Source organism: Acartia tonsa, chromosome 14 (assembly GCF_053477335.1).
Source record: "Acartia tonsa isolate MP-2025a chromosome 14, ASM5347733v1, whole genome shotgun sequence".
Taxonomy (NCBI): Eukaryota; Metazoa; Arthropoda; class Copepoda; order Calanoida; family Acartiidae; genus Acartia; species Acartia tonsa.
This window is the reverse complement of record NC_137273.1, coordinates 31,682,352-31,707,476: the sequence shown is the minus strand read 5'-3', so window position 1 is coordinate 31,707,476 and position 25,125 is coordinate 31,682,352. Positions and strand designations below refer to the sequence as shown.

General features: G+C 33.0%; 1 protein-coding gene across 1 annotated transcript; it reads left to right on the top strand.

The window, feature by feature from the left end:
* Positions 1-1,921: 1,921 nt before the first annotated feature.
* LOC145306570 (very long chain fatty acid elongase AAEL008004-like) lies at positions 1,922-25,125 on the top strand. The gene is made up of 11 exons (XM_080148756.1): positions 1,922-2,111; positions 6,674-6,753; positions 11,754-11,787; positions 18,925-19,003; positions 19,833-19,894; positions 20,403-20,581; positions 20,755-20,843; positions 21,891-21,935; positions 23,522-23,590; positions 24,414-24,482; positions 24,948-25,125. Exons 1-11 carry the CDS (start codon positions 2,053-2,055, stop codon positions 24,978-24,980), a joined length of 798 nt encoding a protein of 265 aa, XP_080004882.1. The 5' UTR covers positions 1,922-2,052; the 3' UTR covers positions 24,981-25,125.

Here is a 25,125-nt window from a genome sequence, read left to right as displayed (position 1 = left end):
ATAAATGTAATAAGTATAGATGTGCGTGCAACTACCTGGCCCTTGTCTTGGGCACCTTTTTCGTCTTCTAGCAAACTGCTTTCTGCTTTATTTGTAGCGACCTGGCGATTTTAATATTTACGACACCATTGGCTGATATTCAAAGACCCAATTGAAAGTCGGCACAGGGTCCATGGGGTGGGGACATACAGCTATGTAACCCCCTCCCCCTCTATTGTTTTACTCTCATAAACTGACAATTTTTTTTCAGAATAAGTTTTTGACTAAAATGGCGCTGGGTAAGATCAGCATTAACATCCTGGCCATCAGACTCATCATAGAGTTCCCCAACCAGCGGATCAGAGTCTTCAACTGGCTCTTCAGTATTGTCTACACCAATATACCAGTGCTACACTCCGCGCCTATGAATAGGAACTGACCAATGAGGATACACAAAATTATCCCTTCTATAGATTGCAATTAGTGGTTGAAACGTTTGGACATTCAACTAAATAAAAATGAAAATTCAATAAAAGTCCCCAAGGTTGATATGCCAACGAATAAGAAACGTTATCATAAAACTTTGGGGACTAGTGTAATAAACAGCCCAATGTCCCCTAAAACTACTTAACCCCTCAGTTTACAAACCACCCTCAATTGAAAGCTTGGGCGTGTTTGCAAGTGATCATAATTTTTTCTGCTGATATAAAATTACATATTTACATGATATTGTATAAAACTAGATTTAGATTTCGAAGCTTTTTAAAGTGCCTATAAAAAATGACGTCATACTGGCCAGCCACTGGTCATTTAGTCTGTGTGTTGGCCTATAATTGGTAATTTGTACTGTATGACGTCATTTTTTAAGGTACTAAAATGATCTTCTTCAATTTGTACAAGGAAAGCAACAATTTGCACTGCAAGGTTAAATTTTTTTTTAAAGGGACGGGGGAAATTTTTGCGTTACCTCACAAGTATGAAATTCTTTAATAAAAAATATATTTTCTAAAAAACATTACAGTTTAATGTATTTTTTAACTTTTTGTACTCCTCTGTGAAATATACATATAGATAGTAGCTTCAAAACTAAATACTATTTTAAAAACTAGAATAAATGAGCTTCCTATTGAAATCTCATAATTTATCCAAAACAACTCTGTATTTTCATACTTTTTAAAAATGGATTGTATAATAGTTATCGCATCGTATTAATATATAGACAGCTATACGCGGATATTAAAATAAAAGATTAAAACTAGTTAGTCTGGCCTAAAGGGGCCACAGGCCCAGGCTAACAATTTTATGATTTTTATTTTGATATTCCTGGATGATTTTCTGTAATACTGTGGTATCCGCCGAGGATAAATGGCAGACACCGGAGTTCAATTAGATTACGGCAGTGTGACAGACGTGGACACCTTACTATAGAGAAGCTACGCTTCTCTAGCATTCACCAAATAATAATCAACATCTATTTCAGTTGTCACTTTATTGCAGGTCTAAAGGGTACTAAAGCTATATACAACAAACAATAACTACACAGATAGGAATAAATAATCATAACATAAAAGCATTATAATACATACACAATAGTCAGTTTGGGCAATAATGATCCCCCATCCCTGGAAAGGGTGGGGGAGGATTAACAATACAGTTAACCATAATAAACTTGGCAGATTCAATCATTAATTTTAAGCATAGGGAGGGGGTCGTCAGACCCCTTCCCCAGGACTCGGGGGAGGGCCATTGACCCTCCACCGAACCCCGGTCAGGGGTGCCATAGGCATGGCTCACGGTTGCCGAATACCACAATACGATGCTATACATGATTATTCAGTTTGACTGAGAACCGGTTCCAATCCAGCGGATAATAATCGGTTTCGAAGCCATACTGGACAAATTCTTAAAAATCTGTTAAAAAATGAATCTCTTGTCTATTTACAGATCAGAAATGCGGCAGTTAGACAAGAAAAATAAAATTTTATTTTCATCATTTTAGTCAAAAATAAAATTAGCAGTACAAAATTGAAAATTCGTAGTAAATAACTAGTGATAAATAATAATATATTAAAAATGTTGGAGCTACAGAATACAAGTATGGTCATGTCCTACCAGCAAATTATGGAGCTTAGGTAAATATAGATTATTGGCCAGTTCATTCATCCAGTAGGAGGGGATGAGTTAAAGGGACAAAGCCCATATTGTCCTGTTGTGACGTCATAAATTTCGGGATAGGAGAAGGGAAGAAGGGAATCAAATATCTTCAAAGGAGATGGGAGAAATGGGGTTCTACTTTCCCTTTCCCGAAATTTATGACGTCACAAGAGGAAAATATGGGCTTTGTTTTGTCGTTAAAGGGGGTATCGTTATTTCAGTTAGCTGGGAGTACATGAAAATCTGGTGCAACATCCAAGTAATTATTTATCGATTCTTAGGTAAATTAAAGCCAAGGAGGGAGGGGACATTGGACTGGAAATTATTTTAGTACCCAAAGATTCATAAACACGTTCCCAATGATTCAATAATAAAATTTGAAGTATTGTTTTAAACATTTATTGAATTATGAAGAAAACAGTTTTTTCAATCTAAAAAAACTCATTTAGATAAGTTTGTAAGTATTTCTATCAAACTTATTACAGATTATGTTCAGATCTAATATTTCTTTCTCACAGAAGAAGTTTATTTTTCATAGTTTTTTCATTAAAAGAAATATTGTATAAGCATAAATCTATTTCTCGTATTCATTCGAATCCGGTGGATATGAACCGGTTCTCATCCATACAAAAAAACTATGTCTAGCATCGTATTATATCCAGTTTTCTACGAATATAGAAATGTACCATCATAAGATTAAAACTAGTTTTTTTAGCCGGTGCCTTCGGCACCACGGGGCTAAAAAAACTAGTTTTAATCTTATAATTGTACATTCTATATCCGCGGAAAGCCGTTTATAATACGATACGAGAAATAACTATTAAATCACTTTGAATGCTTTTAAAAAGTATTTAAATAAATATTTGTTTGGTTAGTTTTTTGTTTGTTTGTCAAGTTGGGTTAGGTTATACTGGGTCCTGGATAGCCTTGCAGGGTTATTGCCTACAACAGGTGTTAGAAATAAGAAAACACTACCCCCCAAATTCTTAAGTTTTGGTCGCGGCTGAATTCAAATTTTGCTGCTGCAACTGTGGCTGCCGAGCCCTGCATATTCTATGGATCTAGAAATCCCTTAATCAAAGAGTAGTTTCCCTACTAAAGTATTGTAAAACATGTTTAAAAGCGAAGCTTTTCTATATTTAGGGTCGGTCCGTCCGTGACGGATAGCTCTTTTCGTTAATTTAGGCGTGGTAGAATTGTCCTATCGTTTTCAAACTTTGCATGGTAATTCCTTTAGTAGATAGGTACGACGTAGCAACTCTATAATCGTTACCCAAAGTACGTACGTCCATTTTAAACATGTTGCTTTTTAACAACTAATTTTTATGTGATAAATTTAGTCTGATTTTTGGAATACTGATTCCTAGGACAACAAAGTACATTGTTATAAGCGGAGCATCTCTATGATCAGGTCCTTAAAATTTAAGTGTGTCCTTAAACATAAACAATATCCTGTATTTAAGCAGTTTTTCAACAGATCTACTTATAATTTTGTTTCGTTCGACTTTATTACATTTATATTCTAATTAGTCAGTTCTAACACTCTACTCAAGTGTTAATGTTCATTAATCCTACCGTTTCAGAGCTTTGCTTTTATGGATGTTGTCATCCTTGTTATTGGAATAATTCATGTCATGCTGAAATATTTCGTGGATATTGTAACAGGTTGCTAATATAGTCCTCAGATATTGATCAATACCTTCCTCCATGGTCATGGGATGGGAGTTTGTAAAGCTATAAGGGGTCGAGTGGATATCGTTATACTAGCCAGCTCAGAGAAACATTTTATCAGGGTATGTGAAAATCTTTCACAATATCCACGTTTTCTATATCCATTTTCTAAAATAGTATTCTTGAATAACAAGTCTTCTTCGGAGGCAAAAACAAAAGGCACAATCCTCTAAATCTACAAGTTAGGAAAAACAAAATCCTCCTCCTTATTATAATATCGACTGTCGCATAACACACAGTGCATCAGCTCGGGAAGGTGATAGGTTCGAATCTTGACCCGACACATCGTGTCATAACTAAAGACGTTAAAAATGGTTCCTTCTGCTGCTAGGTCTGGTGCTCGACATAAATAGTTTTTAAACAAGAAGAAATGCATTGGTCCAAAACAGGCGCAACTCATTACCATGCACTTCGTGCAATCAAAGGGTTGGTTGTCTAATGGGTGTTACTTTACTTAACACCTGGTCGATTGAGCGAGTTATATTGTAATTCAAACCAAGAGTATATTAAGAAGACTTGTAACCGAAGCGTCATCACGGAGCACCCAAGAGGTCATAATATCGATCTATAATACTTTTTTCTCTTTTCACCTCCTCCCCAAAGCTATGTAAACACATTCTCTCTATCTCATTCGCTGGCCTAAAAAATCATGAATTAATCCTAAATTCTGTTGTACAATCTGGCACTGTCCAAACTTTTCAACCAATAATTCAAAGGAATAATTTGGTTTATAAAAAATGTGGGTGTTCATCAATTTATCGTCCGTTGTCTTATCCCTCTAGGTATCTAATTAAAAGCAGAAATTTTCCTAACAGAAATGGGGGTGTTTCAACCTTCCAATGTTATATCCCTTACAAAGGCCGTGTGCAGGCGATTCTCTATAATCAAGTCCATAGAATGTAAGTATGTCCTTATATAATATCTTATATTTAAGAATTTATTTAATAAATTTTATTCAATTTCAAATTAATATTCTGTTAGTTAACTATTGACACTCTACAAGTGTCAATGTTCGTTTGTACTACACTCATATTTGAGAGCTTCGCTTTTATTGATGTTGTTATACTTTTTATTTGAGTACATATACTTTATAATTAAGTTTATTTACCCAATAATTTTTGTAAAGTAATTGAAGCATATTGTGTTATGTCAGGGTTTAAAGGAAAAGACAATGGACTATAATTTGATGATGGTAAACAAAATTAACCTTTATGTAGATTAAAATTATCGATTGAACAGCTTAAACACTGCTAGTTTGAATCAACCAATCATAATTTAATACAAGTACCCATTGTTTTTTAGGCTATCAAAAGAGAGAATGCGTTTATAAAACTTTGAGTACCAGTGTAATTTACAGTCCAATTACCACCCCATCCCTCCTTTGGTTATGGAAAGCATACAATTATAACAACACAGCAAATGTTTACTTTTGAAAATGCGTTGAGTTATTAATATTTCAACTAACAAGTATGACAACATCCATATAAAAGCAAAGCTTTATAAGTTGACGGTATAACAAACGAACATTAACACTTTCAAGTGTCAGGAATTTATAAGCAAAATATAATTTATAAGTCTGCACAAAGTTGTATTTAACTAAATATAATAACTTACATTTTTAGAACTTATTCATAGAGCAATCCCACCTACAAGTTTATACCTTGTTGTACTATGAATCATTATTTCAAAAATTTCAGATGAATTGGATAATCGTCATAAACTAAAATTGTTGTCAAAAAAGTCAAAAAGGACGTACGGACTTTCTTGTAACGAGTTGCTTCGCTTTTTAAATCGTATCAAAATTTACAGGAATTATCATGCAAAGTTTGAAATCAATAGGACAATTTTAATATGCTCATATTGACGATAAAGGCTATTCTTTTCTGACAGACGGATGGACGGACGTATGGACAGACTCTAATTATAGAAGATCTTTGCTTTAATAAACAAAATTTGTCCGTTTGCTGTCTGAATTAAATATTTTGCTGTTTTGATATGAAACTAATTATATATAAGCGTGTTTGTTATGGAAATATCAATATTGGTTTTATTACTATGTTATTATTAAAAATATACATAATAGTTATTTTTCCTTTCTTTATGCTTCTAGCTTTTTAAAAGCGAAGCTTTTCTATAAGTAGGATCGGTCGGATAGCGTTTTTCGTTAATTTAGGCATGTTAGGATTTTCCTATCGATTTCAAACTTTGCTTGATGATTCCTGTAGTAGTTAGGTATGTTTTGAAAGCGTTCCAACTCTATAATCATTACCAGAATGTCCGTACGTCCATTTTAAACATGTTGATTTTTAACTTCATTGATCTGATTTTTGGAGTACTGATTCCTATTACAATAAGGTACAATATTACAAGTGAAGCATCTCTATAATCAAGTCCTAAAATGTAAGTATGTCCTTAATCAGAATTCTGTAATTAAGAAGTTTTGCAACAAATATACGTATATATTTGTAAATTCAGTTCTGACACTCTATAAGGGTTAATATTCGTCTGTCATACTGTTTCAGAGCTTTGCTTTTATGGATGTTGTCATATTTACATTATTTTTTCAAGACCGATTAATATCCGGTGGATAAGAACCGGTTCTCAGCCACCATGAAAAATCATGTATCGTATCGTATTACATCGAGTTTTCTACCAATATATAAATGTACAATCATAATATCAAAACCAGTTTTATTAGCACGTGCCTTCGGCATTTTGGGGCTAACAAAACTGGATTAGATCTAATAGTTGTACATTTTTATATCCGCGGAAAGCTGTTTATAATACGATGCGATAAATAACTATTCAGGGATCTGAGGTCTGAAGGATGGTTTCTGATGGACTCAATATGGCCCACCCTCGCATTATCCAGTATTTATTTTCTCATAGGTAAGATATCCCTAGTAATATGGCCCACCCTCGCATTATCCAGTATTTATTTTCTCATAGGTAAGATATCCCTTGTAATATGGCCCACCCTTGCATTATCCAGTATTTATTTTCTTATAGGTAAGATATCCCTAGTAATATGGCCCACCCTTGCATTATCCAGTATTTATTTTCTCATAGGTAAGATATCCCTAGTAATATTGCCCACCCTCGCATTATCCAGTATTTATTTTCTTATAGGTAAGATATCCCTAGTAATATGGCCCACCCTTGCATTATCCAGTATTTATTTTCTCATAGGTAAGATATCCCTAGTAATATGGCCCACCCTTGCATTATCCAGTATTTATTTTCTCATAGGTAAGATATCCCTAGTAATATGGCCCACCCTTGCATTATCCAGTATTTATTTTCTCATAGGTAAGATATCCCTAGTAATATGGCCCACCCTTGCATTATCCAGTATTTATTTTCTCATAGGTAAGATATCCCTAGTAATATGGCCCACCCTTGCATTATCCAGTATTTATTTTCTTATAGGTAAGATATCCCTAGTAATATGGCCCACCCTTGCATTATCCAGTATTTATTTTCTCATAGGTAAGATATCCCTAGTAATATTGCCCACCCTCGCATTATCCAGTATTTATTTTCTTATAGGTAAGATATCCCTAGTAATATGGCCCACCCTTGCATTATCCAGTATTTATTTTCTCATAGGTAAGATATCCCTAGTAATATGGCCCACCCTTGCATTATCCAGTATTTATTTTCTCATAGGTAAGATATCCCTAGTAATATGGCCCACCCTTGCATTATCCAGTATTTATTTTCTTATAGGTAAGATATCCCTAGTAATATGGCCCACCCTTGCATTATCCAGTATTTATTTTCTCATAGGTAAGATATCCCTAGTAATATTGCCCACCCTCGCATTATCCAGTATTTATTTTCTTATAGGTAAGATATCCCTAGTAATATGGCCCACCCTTGCATTATCCAGTATTTATTTTCTCATAGGTAAGATATCCCTAGTAATATGGCCCACCCTTGCATTATCCAGTATTTATTTTCTCATAGGTAAGATATCCCTAGTAATATGGCCCACCCTCGCATTATCCAGTATTTATTTTCTCATAGGTAAAATATCCCTAGTAATATGGCCCACCCTCGCATTATCCAGCATTTATTTCCTTATAGGTAAGATATCCCTAGTAATATGGCCCACCCTTGCATTATCCAGTATTTATTTTCTCATAGGTAAGATATCCCTAGTAATATGGCCCACCCTTGCATTATCCAGTATTTATTTTCTCATAGGTAAGTTCCCTAGTAATATGGCCCACCCTTGCATTATCCAGTATTTATTTCCTTATAGGTAAGATATCCCTAGTAATATTGCCCACCCTCGCATTATCCAGTATTTATTTTCTCATAGGTAAGATATCCCTAGTAATATGGCCCACCTTCGCATTATCCAGTATTTATTTTCTCATAGGTAAGATATCCCTAGTAATATGGCCCACCTTCGCATTATCCAGTATTTATTTTCTCATAGGTAAGATATCCCTAGTAATATGGCCCACCCTTGCATTATCCAGTATTTATTTTCTCATAGGTAAGATATCCCTAGTAATATTGCCCACCCTCGCATTATCCAGTATTTATTTTCTCATAGGTAAGATATCCCTAGTAATATGGCCCACCCTTGCATTATCCAGTATTTATTTTCTTATAGGTAAGATATCCCTAGCAATATGGCCCACCCTTGCATTATCCAGTATTTATTTTCTCATAGGTAAGATATCCCTAGTATTATGATTTTTCCTGTGACTCTAGATGTGTCAAGTCTGTATACCAACATTCCCTTAGACGAGGGAATAAATATATTTGGTAAATTTTTAGAAACAAGAAGTGATAAAAGTGTTCCAACTTCATTCTTAATTACTCTTTTAACCCTAGTGCTAACATGTAATGTGCTTGTTTTTAATAATAAGTATTATTTACAACGTATTGGGACAGCAATGGGGACGCGTGTTGCTCCTACTTTTGCTTGTTTATTCATGGGTGCCATCGAATGTTTACAAACGATATATTGATGATATTTTTTTCTTTTGGACTGGCACTGAGCAACAACTTTTAAAGTTTATTGAACATTTGAACAATTTTCATCCTTATCTTAAATTTAAAGCTTCTTACAATTTCGAGACCAAATCTGTAGAATTTTTAGACACTGTGATATCAATTGATAAAAATGGTTATATTAAAACTGATTTATTTGTTAAACCTGGCAAAAAATGTTCTTATTTGCTTACATCTTCTTGTCACCCTAGTCATATAACTGAAAATATTCCTTATTCATTAGCTTTGAGATTAAAACGCATTTGTAGTGATAATTTAGATTTTGCAAAACAATTAGATACTTTAAAAGAATTACTTTTGACCCGTGGATACAAACCAAATTACATTTTAAAAGCTTTTGAATGTGTTTCTGCAATTGATAGGTCAACTGCCTTGAAAAAAGTTGAGAAGAAAATTGTAAACCGCCCAATTCTTAGTTTACAATATGATCCACGGTTGCCACATATTTCAAATATTTTGTTTAAATTCTGGAAGGTCATGACACAAAACCCTTTATTAAAAAAGATTTTTCCAGAGCCACCGATGGTGTGCTGGACAAAACCAAAAAATCTAAGAGAATTTCTCATAAGAGCAAAGTTGCCAAAAAGTTTAGTTCCAAAGAGACCTTCCAGAAATAAGATAGGTTTTAAACATTGTGGTAATGATTGTATGTTATGTAAATTTTCACCTAAATTTGTTAACAACATTGTATCTTCTGTAACAAAAGAAACTATTCCTATTTTATCTAATTTGACTTTTAACTCGGAAAATATTATATATTGTATAACTTGTACTAAAGATAATGGAACATGTAAATCTCATCCACAATATATTGGACAAACAGGACGTAAAGCAGTGGATAGATTCAGAGAACACAAAAATTCAATTGAACCAAACTCTGTAAAAACTGTAGGACAACATTTTTCACAAAATGGCCACAACCCTTGCCATTTACAATTTGTTCCTTTTGAGCAACTTAAGAGTAATAATCCTTGGATAAGATTAGCACGAGAAAAATTTTATATTAGAAAATTTGAACCATTGTTAAATCGTAGAACTTGATTCAAAATGCAGTTGCAATTGTTTTTAAAAAATGATTTTTTTTTCAAACTATACACCCTTCCCTTTCTCTCTCTTATAACACAGCCAGTTTGACCGCTTCTCCTTTATTTGTTGTTTAGTTGTGTTAAAGTAAAGATCTAAACAGTAGCTGTGAATTTAGTATTTTATTTTTTATGATATATTTTAACATTTTGACTATTTTTGTATAATTCTTAATGCTTTTTAAAAATTTATTTATGTTGTTGTTTTCTATTACAGATGCGATTGATAGGTAAGATATCCCTAGTAATATGGCCCACCCTTGCATTATCCAGTATTTATTTTCTTATAGGTAAGATATCCCTAGTAATATGGCCCACCCTTGCATTATCCAGTATTTATTTCCTTATAGGTAAGATATCCCTAGTAATATGGCCCACCCTTGCATTATCCAGTATTTATTTTCTTATAGGTAAGATATCCATAGTAATATGGCCCACCCTCGCATTATCCAGTATTTATTTTCTCATAGGTAAGATATCCCTAGTAATATGGCCCACCCTCGCATTATCCAGTATTTATTTTCTTATAGGTATGCCCTGTTAATGTTTTCTGTTTATCTGCACCATAAGATCTCTCTAATCGCAGTACCAAATATTTTTCGTTTTCTTATCAATAGAATTTTCAACTAGTGCTCGCAAGCCGGCTTCGGCTTCAGTTTCACAAGTCAGCAGCTAGCTGCAGCTAAAATTTCGCAAACAATTATGTCGGTTTATATTTTATAGAATTAAAGAAAAGGCTTACAAAAAAAACAACTAAACGCAGCCGCCAAACCCTCTTAAATTTATTTAGAATTAACCAAATTTCAAAATATTGAATATTTGACATTTTAAAACATAATTTAATTTTAAAATATTTTAATTTTAAATATCAACATTTTAAAATCTCGCATAAAATAATTTTATTTCATTTTAATTAAAAAAATTCAACATTTTAAAATCTTGTATAAAATAATTTCTATCAATTTATAATTATTATAAGCGGTTGTGCCCCTGAAAATATTTTCGAAAGGGTGAAAGGCTTTAAAACATCCAAGACTTAAATTTAGGTTTTCGAGGTCTTAAATTACAGACAGACAACCTTTCTACTATGTATAACAGAAAATTTATTTTACTTTTTTCTTGGAATCAGTATCTTATATCGATACTAAGAAAATATAAAATTTTATGTATTTCATAATAAGTAGGTTTCTGCAGGGATAGGACAATGGCCGATAAATTGATGTACATCCCCAATGATGATACACAAAATAATCCCTTCTGTAGAATATCATTAGTCGTTGAAATATTTTGACACTCAACTAAATGAACCAACCAATCAAAATTCACTAAGTCTCCAAGGTTGTTAAGCCAGCGTTATTATAAGACTTTGGGGACTAGAATATTAAAAAGTCCAATGTCCCCTCCCTCCCTGCATATTAATAGTCTTATTAGTCATTTAAGTTATTTTTAATGAAAAATAATTATATTGAAATAGGTATTACTATCTTTTTAAGAGGTATTCTCTCAACAGTATGGATATTTTCTTATCTAATTAGACAGCTGTCCCATGAAGGAAGGGGGAATGGGACTGCACTGTAAATCAAACAGGTCACCAAAGTTTTTATTTTAAAAAGTTCTATAAAAACTTTGAGGACTTTTATCAAATCCTGATTGGAGTGTCTAAATTTGTCAACCATTCGATCTATAGACTCTACAATAATCTATACATCAATTTATCGTCCTTTGTATAACCCCTTAAGATACCTAGATTGGACCTAATATTTGTTATTTTTTCAGTACTGAAGCTTGGACCCTGGTTTATGAGCAACAGGCAGGACCATCTTTGCTAGTAATAAAGTCGAACAAACGAACATTAATAATTATAGTGTTTCATCGTTTTTGAAAGTATCTTGATATAATTAAAAGTCTAAACAAATTTTGCTGAAAATCAATGAAAATATGAAGAGACGTACATGTATTTTTAAAAACTTGTTAACAAAGATGACTCATTTATACTTTAGCCTAATCGGTCAAGAAATTCTCCTTTAAAAATTTTTTAAATCATGGGATATTAACACTGAAAATGATATGTAAATAGTGAAATAATCAGTAATGATTTCTATGTTTTTAAAATTGCGCCATTTGAAAACAATTTATGATTTTAAAACTTTAAAAAAACTTGTAAAAAAGTAGAAAATCGTAAATTTTAGGTGGACGGTTTCTATCGTTCCAGGAATCAAGGAATTGCTAATTATTCTTATAAAAACCAGGTTGACAATATCCATAAAAGCGACGGATCAACACATCAGACAGAGAAAAGAGTGTTGAAAAATATATAGAAACAAAGAATTCAATATTCAACAAAATCTAAAAGTGTAAATTTCATGTAGGTTTGGGCCGGATATCCGGTCATTTTCATTATCCTGCCGGATATTGGATATTGAAACTACCTGGATACCGGATATCCGGGCGGATTCCGGATATCCGTTATGCGGTATTCGGCCAAAAAAGTATCCGGCCCAAACCTAATTTATTTTAATCATTAGCTTAAAAACTTTGGATACTTTTGTGAAATCTTAGTTCATACCAGCGCAGTGTCTAAACTTTTTAACCAATAACTTTGATCTAATTTAAAAGGTAATTTTGTTTAAAATAAATAGATTACAAACTTTTATTTAGTTTGTAATCTATTTAATCATTCCTTTATTTGGGCAATAGTAATATATAACTAGATAGAAGTGATGGTCGTACACATCCGCACATAATTCACATTCTAAAGTAATTTAAAACGCATATTAAATATTACTTTAGGACAAACTGCCCCTTTACCATTTACTTCTAATCAGTAGCATGCATTAGGAGGGTATGGGAGAAGTCAAACTCCCATTAGAATTCACCCCCCACCCCTCCCTTGGTTAATTGCTGTGCTAATAAAAATAATAGAATACGTGGATATAATTGTGAGAGATTCTCGACACAACCCAATCTTTCCCGATTTTGTATAATTTTTGAGGAACACGATTCCAGTGACGTCATATTTTTCTTTCCCGAAAAAGGGAAGGGGGGAAGAAAATCTCTTCAAAAGAGATGGGGAAAACCCCCTTTTCTCCCATCTCTTTTTTTCTTCCCCCCTTCCCTTTTTCGGGAAAGAAAAATATGACGTCACTGGAATCGTGTTCCTCAAAAATTATACAAAATCGGGAAAGATTGGGTTGTGTCAGATTCTCGCATACCATAATAAAATGTTTTTACCAGCCTGCTAATCAAACGAAAGCCCCCCCCCCCATCCCCTCCATTGACCATGGAGGAACAAATTAACCAATATATGATATCCACGTGACGTATTCTATATCCATTGCTAATGATTAGATTTAAACACACCACTCGCGGATGCGATAAAATGCGACTGTGAAGGAACACCGCTACAAGTACAAGATAGTAATACTGGTCTATACTAGTTTCATCCACGGGACTACGCGCGTTTCAATCACTAGGGCTTATCTAATGACCAATTGTTGCGCATTATAGTTTTGTACAGTTTGGAAAACTTTTGGTGCTCTTATTTCAACCTATTTAATATCCGTTGCCCCCTCCCCTCCTTACTGTATTGAAAAGTTACTTCTAGCTCTTGTGGGGGGTGTGGGGGCCCTAGCCTCTAACCCTGCAGGACCATACTTACACTAAACACTCTTTCGTGGCACATTTTTGTAAAAAATATACTAGCAGCAACTGCCTCTAGAGGCCTAAAAAGGGGGTAAACCCACTAACCTAAATTTATATTTAAAGAGAAACAAATAATGTGAACAAACACCCATTTTCCCCTTCCATTGGACGTATATGTAATCATCGATTATAAAAGTTGAAAAAGGTATTTATTGCAAGGTATTCTAGACAGCTTTCCGCAGATATTAAAATGAAAAATTATGTATTAAAACCAGTTTAGTTAGACTCCAGGGGCCGAAGGACTAACAAAACTGGTATTAATTTTGAACCCGGTATTAGTGTCGGACTGATTATGACGTAACAAAAAAAATTAGCCAATGAGAGGCTACTATGAATTTTACCATTGGTCAATAATGTCCTCTCATTGGCTATTTTTTTTTGTTACGTCATAATCAGTCCGACACTAATACCGGGTTCTCCGATAGGTCCAGTGAAGGGCCTTAAGCATTTTGGGTAATGGTGCCTCTACCATCCTAAGAGAAATCGCCCCCCCCCCCCCTCCCAAAAAAACACCTTTATATTTTTTCTTTTTAAAACTAAAATGAAAATAGGAGGGTTGATATATATTCCCTGATTCCCTCAAATATCCTTAGAGGCCTCTAGAGGCATAGCGTCTAGTAAAATATAATTCAAATCTTTAGATTAATGAAAATATAATGAATTTTATTTCTTATAAATTTTTAAAGAATTTTTATGGTTGTTGGTTATGTCATTTTTGATAGTAATTTGATTTTAATTGGTTTAATAGATAAAACATTTTCAAAACTTTTTGGTCTACAGAATAGTTAATTTTGGGATGTACATCAATTTATCATCCATTGTCTTATCCCTTAAGATCTCTGACTTATTATAAAATATCCAGGGACAGCTGTAGATTAATTTCATCTCCATTGTCCTCTCTCTTCCTGCAAAATATGCTAGCATAGTAACAATAGTAATAGATATATGCAAAGATAACGGATAGCTTTTTTCGTTAATTTAGGCATGTTAGAATTGTTCTATCTATTTCAAATTTTGCATGGTGATTCATTTAGTAGTTAGGTACGATTTAGAAAGCGTAGCAACTCTATTATCATTACAAAAATGTCCGTACGTCCATTTTAAACATGTCGATTTTTTTACTTTTTTAACAACAAATTTTTATGTGATCTAATCATCCGATTGATCTGATTTTTGGTATATTGATTCCTGGGACAACAAATTATAATGTTATAAGCGAAGCAACTCTATAATCAAGTCCTAAATATGTAAGTATGTCCTTAAACATTATCCTGTATAAAGCAATTTTTCAACAAATTTACTTACAATTTTGCTTCAACTCTTATACATTTATATTCTGATTATTCAGTTCTGACACTATATAAGTGTTCTTGTCCGTTTGTCCTACCGTTTCAGTGCTTCGCTTTTATGGATGTTGTCATCCTTGTTAATAAATATTTATAATTAATATGGCACATTACTACACATTCTCTCATTCGCTGTATTTTACCCATACTAGTTGGTTAAATATAACAATGCCAAAACTTTTCAACCAATTAGTTTAGGGGTAATTTTGTCTGTAATTATTGGGGATGTACATCCATTAATAGTCTATTGTCTCCTTGAAAATATTTGTTGTAAGTATTTTTACATTTTAGAGCTTCACCTTTATGGATGTTGTCATTCATGTTTTTATAAAAATTTAATTTTTAGAGATCTAATTTTTATCCCTTCTGTCTGAAGCTAAAAGTACATTAGGCTAAGGAATTTTTTACGCAATCATTTCAAGAATAAGAATGACGACATCCATTTAAGCGAAGCCCAATTAATCAAAGGGTCAGACAGAACTTGTTTATAAATCTATCTCATAATTACCTAATTATAAGATAATTGATATAGACATACTAAAATTTTAAACTTGATTATAGAGATCATTAGCCTACAATTGTGCTTAAGAATCAAGTGAATAGGATAATAAGTAAGATTTTTTTCTCCAAAATGCAATCAAATTATCAAATTTAAATTGGACTTTCTTGTTATGATTAAAAATCATTAAGCTTTCTAAATTGAACCTAAATCTTTCAGGAATCACCATGCAAATTGGAATATCAAGTTATATTTATCAAACTTATAATTAAATAAAATTTTAGTAATGGGGGAAGCATGGTTGAACAGCCAAGGCATTCCCAAACTCTTGCTGATAATATCACGTGCATGACAAAGCACAACTTTTCTAGCAGATACTTAAAGCTGGAGAGTAGCTACACTCTGTAGATAAATCTTCTACAAAAATTCCAACTTGCAATGGACAAAACAGTTTTACAATTACTAGAGTTCAGAACAACCATAATAATTAAATCAATAGGATGGAGTGGACATTGAAATCTAAATTATAATGGTACTCAAAGTTTTAAATCATGCCCCCTCATTCGTTGGCTTTATACTTTGGGTACTTTTATTGAATCTTGATTAGTTGGTTGAAATTAGCAGTGTCTGATCTTTCAAACCAATATCTATAGTCTCCATAAGGGGTAATTTTGTTTATTATCACTGGGAAAACGTTGTTATAAAACTTTGAGGCTAGTACTATTCACAGTCTAATTCCCACCCCCCCCCCCCAAAAAAAAAAACATAATGTCAGTGGGGTGTATTAATCAAAGTCCCTTCGCACTCTTATATAACGTAACTCTATTAAAGAAACACACCTTCCCACCACACAGAGAGAGAGAGAGAGAGTGAGAGTGGAAAATTGACTGTTTATTACACAAGTACCCAAAGTTTTATTATTCGTTTAATAACAACTTTGAGGACTTTAGTGAATTTTGATCGGTTGATTCGTTAAGTTTCAACTACTAATTTTAATCTACAGAAGGGGTAATTTGGTTATCACTATTGGAGATGAACATTAATCTTTCGGCCATTGTCTTATCCCTTTATATCCCTGCCTTCCCGCTAACTAATATAATAAGTGCAACGCAATATATGTCCTTACACTTTCACCAAAAAAATGTATTCTCAAAATAGCAACAACAATGAAAAAGCAAATTAAATGTACAGTGGTCAGAGAAATCTTCACAAAAAATATCATTTTAAAAAGATCGTAGCAGCTAAGAAATAAAATCTTGCCCCAAAGACAGACAGACGAAAAAAAGTAAGTTATAGAGTAGCTGAAAATTTAAAAGTTTTTGTATAAACACAATAAATTCATTTTTGAAATGCATAATTTCCAGTGAGAGAGAGAGGGGACAATGGGCTGTTTTTTACACTAGTCCCAAAAATTTTTAATAACGTTTTCTTATTCGTTGGCTTAACAACTTTGGGAACTTTGAATGAATTTTAATTGGTTAGTTTATTAAATTGAGTGTCCATAAGTTTCAAACACTAATTGTAATCTACAGAAGGGGTAATTTTGTGTATTAACATTGGGGATGTACATCAAGTAGTCGGCCATTGTCTTAACCCTTGATATTCCTGATATTTTTACAATGTTGATTTCTTTGTATTTATATAGTCACCTTAAACTGGTATGTTCTAAGAATTTTGTTATTTTTAATCATTAAAATGTTGATCTTACTCTAATAAATTCTCTAAAAACAAGGATGACAACATCCATAAAAGGACAGTTTTTAAATTAGAAGGAAGGTCAATTACGAAAATAACACTTGTAAAGTATAAGAGCTTAATAAGCATAAAATTAGTCAAAATTTGTTACAGAATTGCTTATAAACAACATGCTGTAAAAAGTAGATTTTTGTGCCATGTTGTCCTAGATATCACAAAAAATCAGATGAATAGGATAATTATATCATTCCAAAAAGTTAAAAAGAAGTATGTTTCTTTCTTTGTAACGATTACTAGCAGCTGCTCCCATAGACTCTAGCTTTCCTGTAAAGGAGGGAGGAGGCAGAAAATAGCCTTAAACTTTACCAAGACCTAAATTCTTTGTGGGCTGCAGATTGGCCAGTTCGTTCATTAAGTAGGAGATGAGGGAATGGGGTGGATGGAAGGTCTCATTATTTTAGCCAGCTACAAGTTTCACTTTATTAAAGTACATGATAATATGGCGTAATATCCAAGTAATAATAAATCCATTATTCTTAGAAATTAAATTGTTCATTTGAATGACTTTTTTTTGTTGATGACCAATAATGTGGTCAGATTGTTCATCCAGAATTTTTTTGTAAACGCCATTTCTTTTTTTTACGCTTAATTTGAAATTGTAATATTTGTACTATTAAACAATTTTAAGGTGTGTTTAAATTCAAGTTTTATAGCTTCAGAATTTGCATCTTGGAAGATGATTAAAGTCCCTCCACAGATTATGACGTCATACGACAGAATAGCCAATGGGAGGCCAGCAAAAATATTACCATTGGTCAATTACAGTGTATACTGGTCTCTTATTGGCTATTCTATCTTATGACGTCATAATCTTTGGAGGGACTTTAATCATCTTCGCATCTTGTAAAAAAAAATCTGCGAGTTTTAGAAATGATTATTATCCACCCAGGGATCTTTAAGGATAGGACTATAGATGATGAACTGATGAAAATCCCCAATTGTGAAAAACAAAATTACCCCTTGATTGATTGAGGTTTAGATATTTCCTAAGGTTTGTATACAGACCAATCAAGATTTGATAAAAAGGACAAAATATTTTTAAGGCAACGAATGAGAAAATATGACACAATACAATCTGTCCCGATTTTGTATTACTTTTGCGGAACATTTTTCCAGTTACGTCATATTTTTCTTTCCCGAAAAAGGGAAGGGGGGAAGAAAATCTCTTCAAAAGAGATGGGGAAAACCCCCTTTTCTCCCATCTCTTTTTTCTTCCCCCCTTCCCTTTTTTTTCTTTCCCCCTTCCCTTTTTCGGGAAAGAAAAATATGACGTAACTGGAAAAATGTTCCGCAAAAGTAATACAAAATCGGGACAGATTGTATTGTGTCAGAAAATATGCGTAGAAAACTTTAGTTTAATGTCCCCTTCTTCCCCTCCCTAAATATATGAAGGAGAAAAGTTACCCTATAATTCTTTACTATAAGACTTCAAAAAAGGATGAGATAACTAAAAATATTAAGAAAAACAAAAAAATTAAGAAAATATAATAGAATTAAATAAGTCGTATATAACAATACTTAAAATTATGAAACCTTGTTAGCTAAAATACTTAATGTTGTGACATACAGAGCTATATGACCAGACGGGCGGACAGGACAAAATAACAAATAACATATGGAAAGTAGTAAAGAACTGTGTATGTAGAACTGCCTACAACCTGCGGACAGTCCTACTCGTGTACAATCTCATGCAGACAGTCATAAATGCATTCCTTGTATATAAGGTAATATATCTATCTATCTATCTATCTATCTATCTATCTATCTATCTATCTATCTATCTATCTATCTATCTATCTATCTATCTATCTATCTATCTATCTATCTATCTATCTATCTATCTATCTATCTATCTATCTATCTATCTATCTATCTATCTATCTATCTATCTATCTATCTATCTATCTATCTATCTATCTATCTATCTATCTATCTATCTATCTATCTATCTATCTATCTATCTATCTATCTATCTATCTATCTATCTATCTATCTATCTATCTATCTATCTATCTATCTATCTATCTATCTATCTATCTATCTATCTATCTATCTATCTATCTATCTATCTATCTATCTATCTATCTATCTATCTATCTATCTATCTATCTATCTATCTATCTATCTATCTATCTATCTATCTATCTATCTATCTATCTATCTATCTATCTATCTATCTATCTATCTATCTATCTATCTATCTATCTATCTATCTATCTATCTATCTATCTATCTATCTATCTATCTATCTATCTATCTATCTATCTATCTATCTATCTATCTATCTATCTATCTATCTATCTATCTATCTATCTATCTATCTATCTATCTATCTATCTATCTATCTATCTATCTATCTATCTATCTATCTATCTATCTATCTATCTATCTATCTATCTATCTATCTATCTATCTATCTATCTATCTATCTATCTATCTATCTATCTATCTATCTATCTATCTATCTATCTATCTATCTATCTATCTATCTATCTATCTATCTATCTATCTATCTATCTATCTATCTATCTATCTATCTATCTATCTATCAAGGCTGGAATCCTATGGCTGTATCATTATGATTGGATTTGTCAGCCTGTTGACTACACTGAGAGGTAAAACATATTAAGAACATTAATATTCCAGGTATTGTTTTAATGTAATATTTATCAGCAGATTTAGTACTTGTAGATTTACTTAGGAATAAGACGATGTAATAATGAATTGTAATATTCAAAATTACACCTCCTGAAGATTAATATAATTGATTTAGACACTAAAGAGATAAAGAAATAGGTCCAATTTTCCAAGTATCTAACGTTTTGAAGATTCCTGAGATTTATTACTTTGGAACCAAGCAAGGATGATAAAATTCAAAAGTAGTGACTAGTGAAGCAAAAGATTCATGAAAGGACAAACGGACAAAGTAAATTATCTAGTAGATGTTCAGTTGATAAATATGCAATCACTAGCTAAACCTTATTTTTAAAAAAAGGATTTCTAATGTCTTTTTGTGCCTTCATAAAAAAATTCAGCCGTCTATCTTCAATAGCAGACATAGCATTACGGACAGACAGCTAAAGGGAATAAAGGGTAGTTTTTCGCTAAAAAATATTATTTTAGTTCTTTGGGCTTGGCAGCTCTGGAAGTGACCTACTGGTATTACATCTCTAAATTTGTCGACTTCTTCGACTCATTTTTCTTCGTCCTACGCAAGAAGTGGAGCCATCTCACTGTGTTACACATTGTTCATCATGGCGGTCTACCCATCTTTGTTTGGTTTGGCCCCAGATTTGTTGGAGGTTAGTGTTGTCAGACTGATTTTTAAAATTTGTTTAGTTTGGCCCACGGTTCGTCAGTGGTTATGATCTGCAAGGCTGAAAACTCTTAACCCCCTCGGTTTGGACGTCTATGATTTGGGATCAGTAACCCTAGTAAAAATTGTAAGGAAAAGATTTTAATTCTATATTTTTAGGTGGCCACACAACCTTCTGCGGATTTTTGAATGCCTTCATCCACGTGCTCATGTATACTTACTACTTCTTGGCAGCTTTTGGTCCAGAGGTAAGTTGATAGATAGTTAGATAGCCAATTAGTAGCTAGATAGATACATTGATATCCAAAATAGCAAGACAGATTAACAGACAGAAAGATAGACATATAGCAAGACAGACAGATAGATAGGTGGACAAACATATAGATAATCATTTAGACAGACAGATTTGGACACAGATAGAAAGACAGCTAGTACAGCTAGACAGAAAAATAGACAGTCAAACAGATAGACGACAGAAGGACAGACAGACAGTTGGACAATTAGATATACAGACAGATAGACTGACACACATATAGACAGACAGACAGATGGATAGACAGACAGAAAGACACACAGACAGACAATTAGTTACAGACAGGTAGACAGACTGACAGATAAAAAAATATATAGATTAATTGGAATATAGACATATATATAGACTGACAGATAGAGGGACAAACACATACATAACCATACAGACAGAAGAATAGAGAGACAAACAGACAAACAAATATCCAGTTAGTTAGACATATAGGTAGACGGATAGAGAGACAGACAGACAGAGGTACAAACATATAGACATACATTTAGAAGAAAAAATGATAAATTTTAAGATAAAAATGTAAATTTATGAAATCTTTAAAACTTTTAAAACTGTTATTGAACTAAAATATAAATATTATTAACTTCACTTGAAATTTAATTAAATTGTTAATCTAGAATTAATTTTAAAATTCTATTAAGAGTTTGTAAGAGTCACTTCTTCAAATATGCTTCGCTTAAAACATTATACCTTGATGTAATTGGAATCATTATTACAAAAATTTATAAATAGGATAATTATAACACATAAAAACTTTTGTTGAAAAGGTTGAAAATTGACACGTTTTAAATGGACGTACGGGCTTTCTGGCACAGTGGCAATGCTTACAGAGTTACTACGCTTCCTAAATTGCATTTACCTGTTATAGGAATCATCATGCAAAGTTTAAAATCGATTGGAAAGTTCTAAAATGTCTAAGTGAGCTAACTGTTAAACTTAAAAGCTTTAAAAATTATTTAAAAATATTTTTTAGATGCAGAAGTTTTTGTGGTGGAAAAGGTATTTGACAAAACTACAGGTACAGTTTTTTTGTAGCAAAGTTATTCTACAATCTACTATATCTGTCCGTCTCATAAGTCCGTAACGCCGTGTAGAAAAATTTGATTTTCTCGGCTACTATTTAAAATAGACTGCTGATTTGTTTAGTGAATATACCCCTTACCATAATCTGTCTGTATCAAAAGGTTTTGTGATTTCTAATTTCTCTTTATATTCCTACAACCGACTTTGTCCGTTTATACGTTTTTGTGCTTCGCTACTTATAGATGATGCCATCCTTGTTTTATTCTGTTTTGTAATTTAATTGGTCTGGAGTTGACATCTATGAATAACAAGAATACTAACATACATAAGTAGCGAAGTACAGAAATGAAAACAAATTTTTTTGAGACATATCTATAATACAAAGTAGAACGATGTCTGTCTGTCCGTCTGTCCGTCTGTCTGTCCGTCTGAAGCTTAAGATCTCAGTAACCGCTGAACCGATTGGGCTCTACTTTTCAGGGATTATACCTACTGGTCCTGTGATGGTTTTAAGCTATTATCTTGGGGGTGGGACACCCCCAACCCCCCCAAAAATGAAAAACTAAAATTAAAATAGTGGTGTCGACTACCCCCCACCCCAAAAAAAAAAATTACCCCCCCAAAGAAAAATTTTTTTTTTAATTTTTCTTTTAAATCTAAAATACGAAAAATTGGTTTGATTAAACCTCTTGGGGCAAAGCCCCTAGAGGCTAGGGGCGAAGCCGCTAGTCCTTATAATAAAGTAAAAGGATGTTTGTCTGTACCGAAGGATCTCGCTAACCGCTGAGCCAATCGGGTTCTCCTTTACAGGGTATCTTCTCATAGGTCCCGGGAAGGTTTATAACTATTTTGGGGGCGGGTACCACCACCCTCTTAAGAGAAATCACCATAGAAAAAAATTGCCCCCTCCCCAAAAAAAAATAAAAAAAAATTTTTTAAAGCTAAAATAAATCTAAATTAAAAAAATAGGTTTATGGATTTAACTCCCCCCTCCTCAAGTGCTCCTAGACAGACGGACAGACAAAGTATGTTACAGAGTAGGAATTACTCAATCATTTCAGATGAAACCCATCTACTTCTAAGCTTTACGGACTGATGGACAGACTGACAAATATTTTATTCTATTTATTGAGCGGATTTAATGTAAAGAAAAACTTCCGGTCTCCAAAAAATCTGTGTGTCTTTTATACTTTTTATATCTATCAGTCCATCTATCTATTGGTTAATCCATCTACTTAGCCCTATATGTAACTATCTTTCTCAGTGACTATCTATCTATTTATTAAGATGCTACAGTTACAATATTTGGGCTACACTCCCTACCCATCTATCCATTCTTGTGTCTGTTATCTAATCTATCTATTTATTAATCTATCTATATGTCTATCTATGTATCCATACCTCTCTATCCATCTATCTGTATATCTATCCATTGCTCTGTCTATCTACCTATCTATCTATCCAACCATCTGTCTGTCTCTCCATCTGTCTATCTATCTATTCCTCTGTCTATCTATCCCTCTATCTATCTATCCTATCTATCTATCTATCTATAAACTATCTATCTATCTATTTATTAAGATGCTACAGTTTACAATATTTGGTCTACACTCTCTACCCATGCTCTTTGTAGAGTGCGACTATCCTAAGGTAAGAAACAATTATTAGAGACAGGTTTCCGTGGATAGTAATATAAAAAAAATATAAGATTAATTTTAGTTTAGTTGCCCTGAGGAGCCGAAGGCCCGGGCAATCAAAGCTGATATTAATTTTAGTATTTTTTAATATAATTTATCTAAGAAAATAGTCTCAATTATGATCCAGCGGAAATTAGTCGGTTTTGAAGCAAAACTAGAAATATTACGGTCCAAACTTTTAAACTAATGATTAATCTACAGAAAATGATGATTTAGTTAATAATCATTAGGTATGTAAATGAACATTAATTCACCATCTATTGTGTTATCCCAAAGAGCCTTAGGAAAGCATATTTTTTTAATAAAAAAAACTTTCTTTTTAGGCAATTAAAGTTCTTGAAAAAATATCCATGTTCCTTTAAAAGATAAAATTCTGTATTTCAAAATCAATCTTCTAAGCTGACATTTTTAGAACATTTTATTATTTTTACTATTTTAGAACTTTTCGTGGATTTCTTTAGATGAGAAGTATCTTTATAAGTATCCGATTCCCTGTCTTAATCACTCAACCCGCAGCCGTGGCTGAACACGTAGCAAATCCGCTTGTCGTCGGTGGGTGATTGATTCGGATCTCGGCCCGACACCGCGTCATAACTAAAGACTTTAGTTATGGTTCCTACTGCTGCTATGTTAGGTTCGAAATATAAATAGTTAGAGTAGGAGGAATGCCTAGGCTTATAAACTAGAGCACTTCAATACCATGCACACGTTTAGGACTTCTCATACAAACTGATATATTATAATTGGATACAGAATACTGTATTTACTGTATTTAGGTTTACTGTTATATTATCATTGGACATGGAATGCTGTATTTTGCTCTTTTCGCTAACTTTTATTTAAAGGTAATCTTATTATTAAATATTAAAGGCGAAGCTTTTCGACATTTAGGTTCGAACCACCCGTAACGGATAGCCCATTACCTAAAAAAAATTACCTGATCATAAAAAATTATGGCATTAAACCATAAATATTTTTATACGAGGGAGGGGGATGTAGGAAAGTCTAGTATATTTCTAAGAATATTTTTTTATGCTGCAGATTTGGGTTGGGGACGCAGGGGGGGGGGCGGGGGGGGGGGGGGGGTTATACAGCCCTTCACCACTCTCCTGGACGTAACTGAATGTCATACCATTTTGTATCCTCGAAAACAACAGTAGTTTTTTTTTCATTACAGTTTAGAACTGGTTTGTATTCCGCGGAAATATATCGACCACCTAGCTTGATTAAAATTCTATTTATTTCAGTGGCTGTGGGAAAGCTATAAGTTTACTGAAATATTGTTAATCAAAATATTTTTCTTATTTCAGGCCTATATTTCCAAACCTAAGAAACTAGACTAACCAAACAAATCAAAGAAATGTTTATAAAGAAGCTGAGATTCAGGATTCAATATTAATTCAAGGAGTGGCGTGTGGTAGGGGGTGTCAACAGTAACACCCCCATTAAAATTGAAATTGGGAAGGCCTACCTTCCCGTTTTTACCTC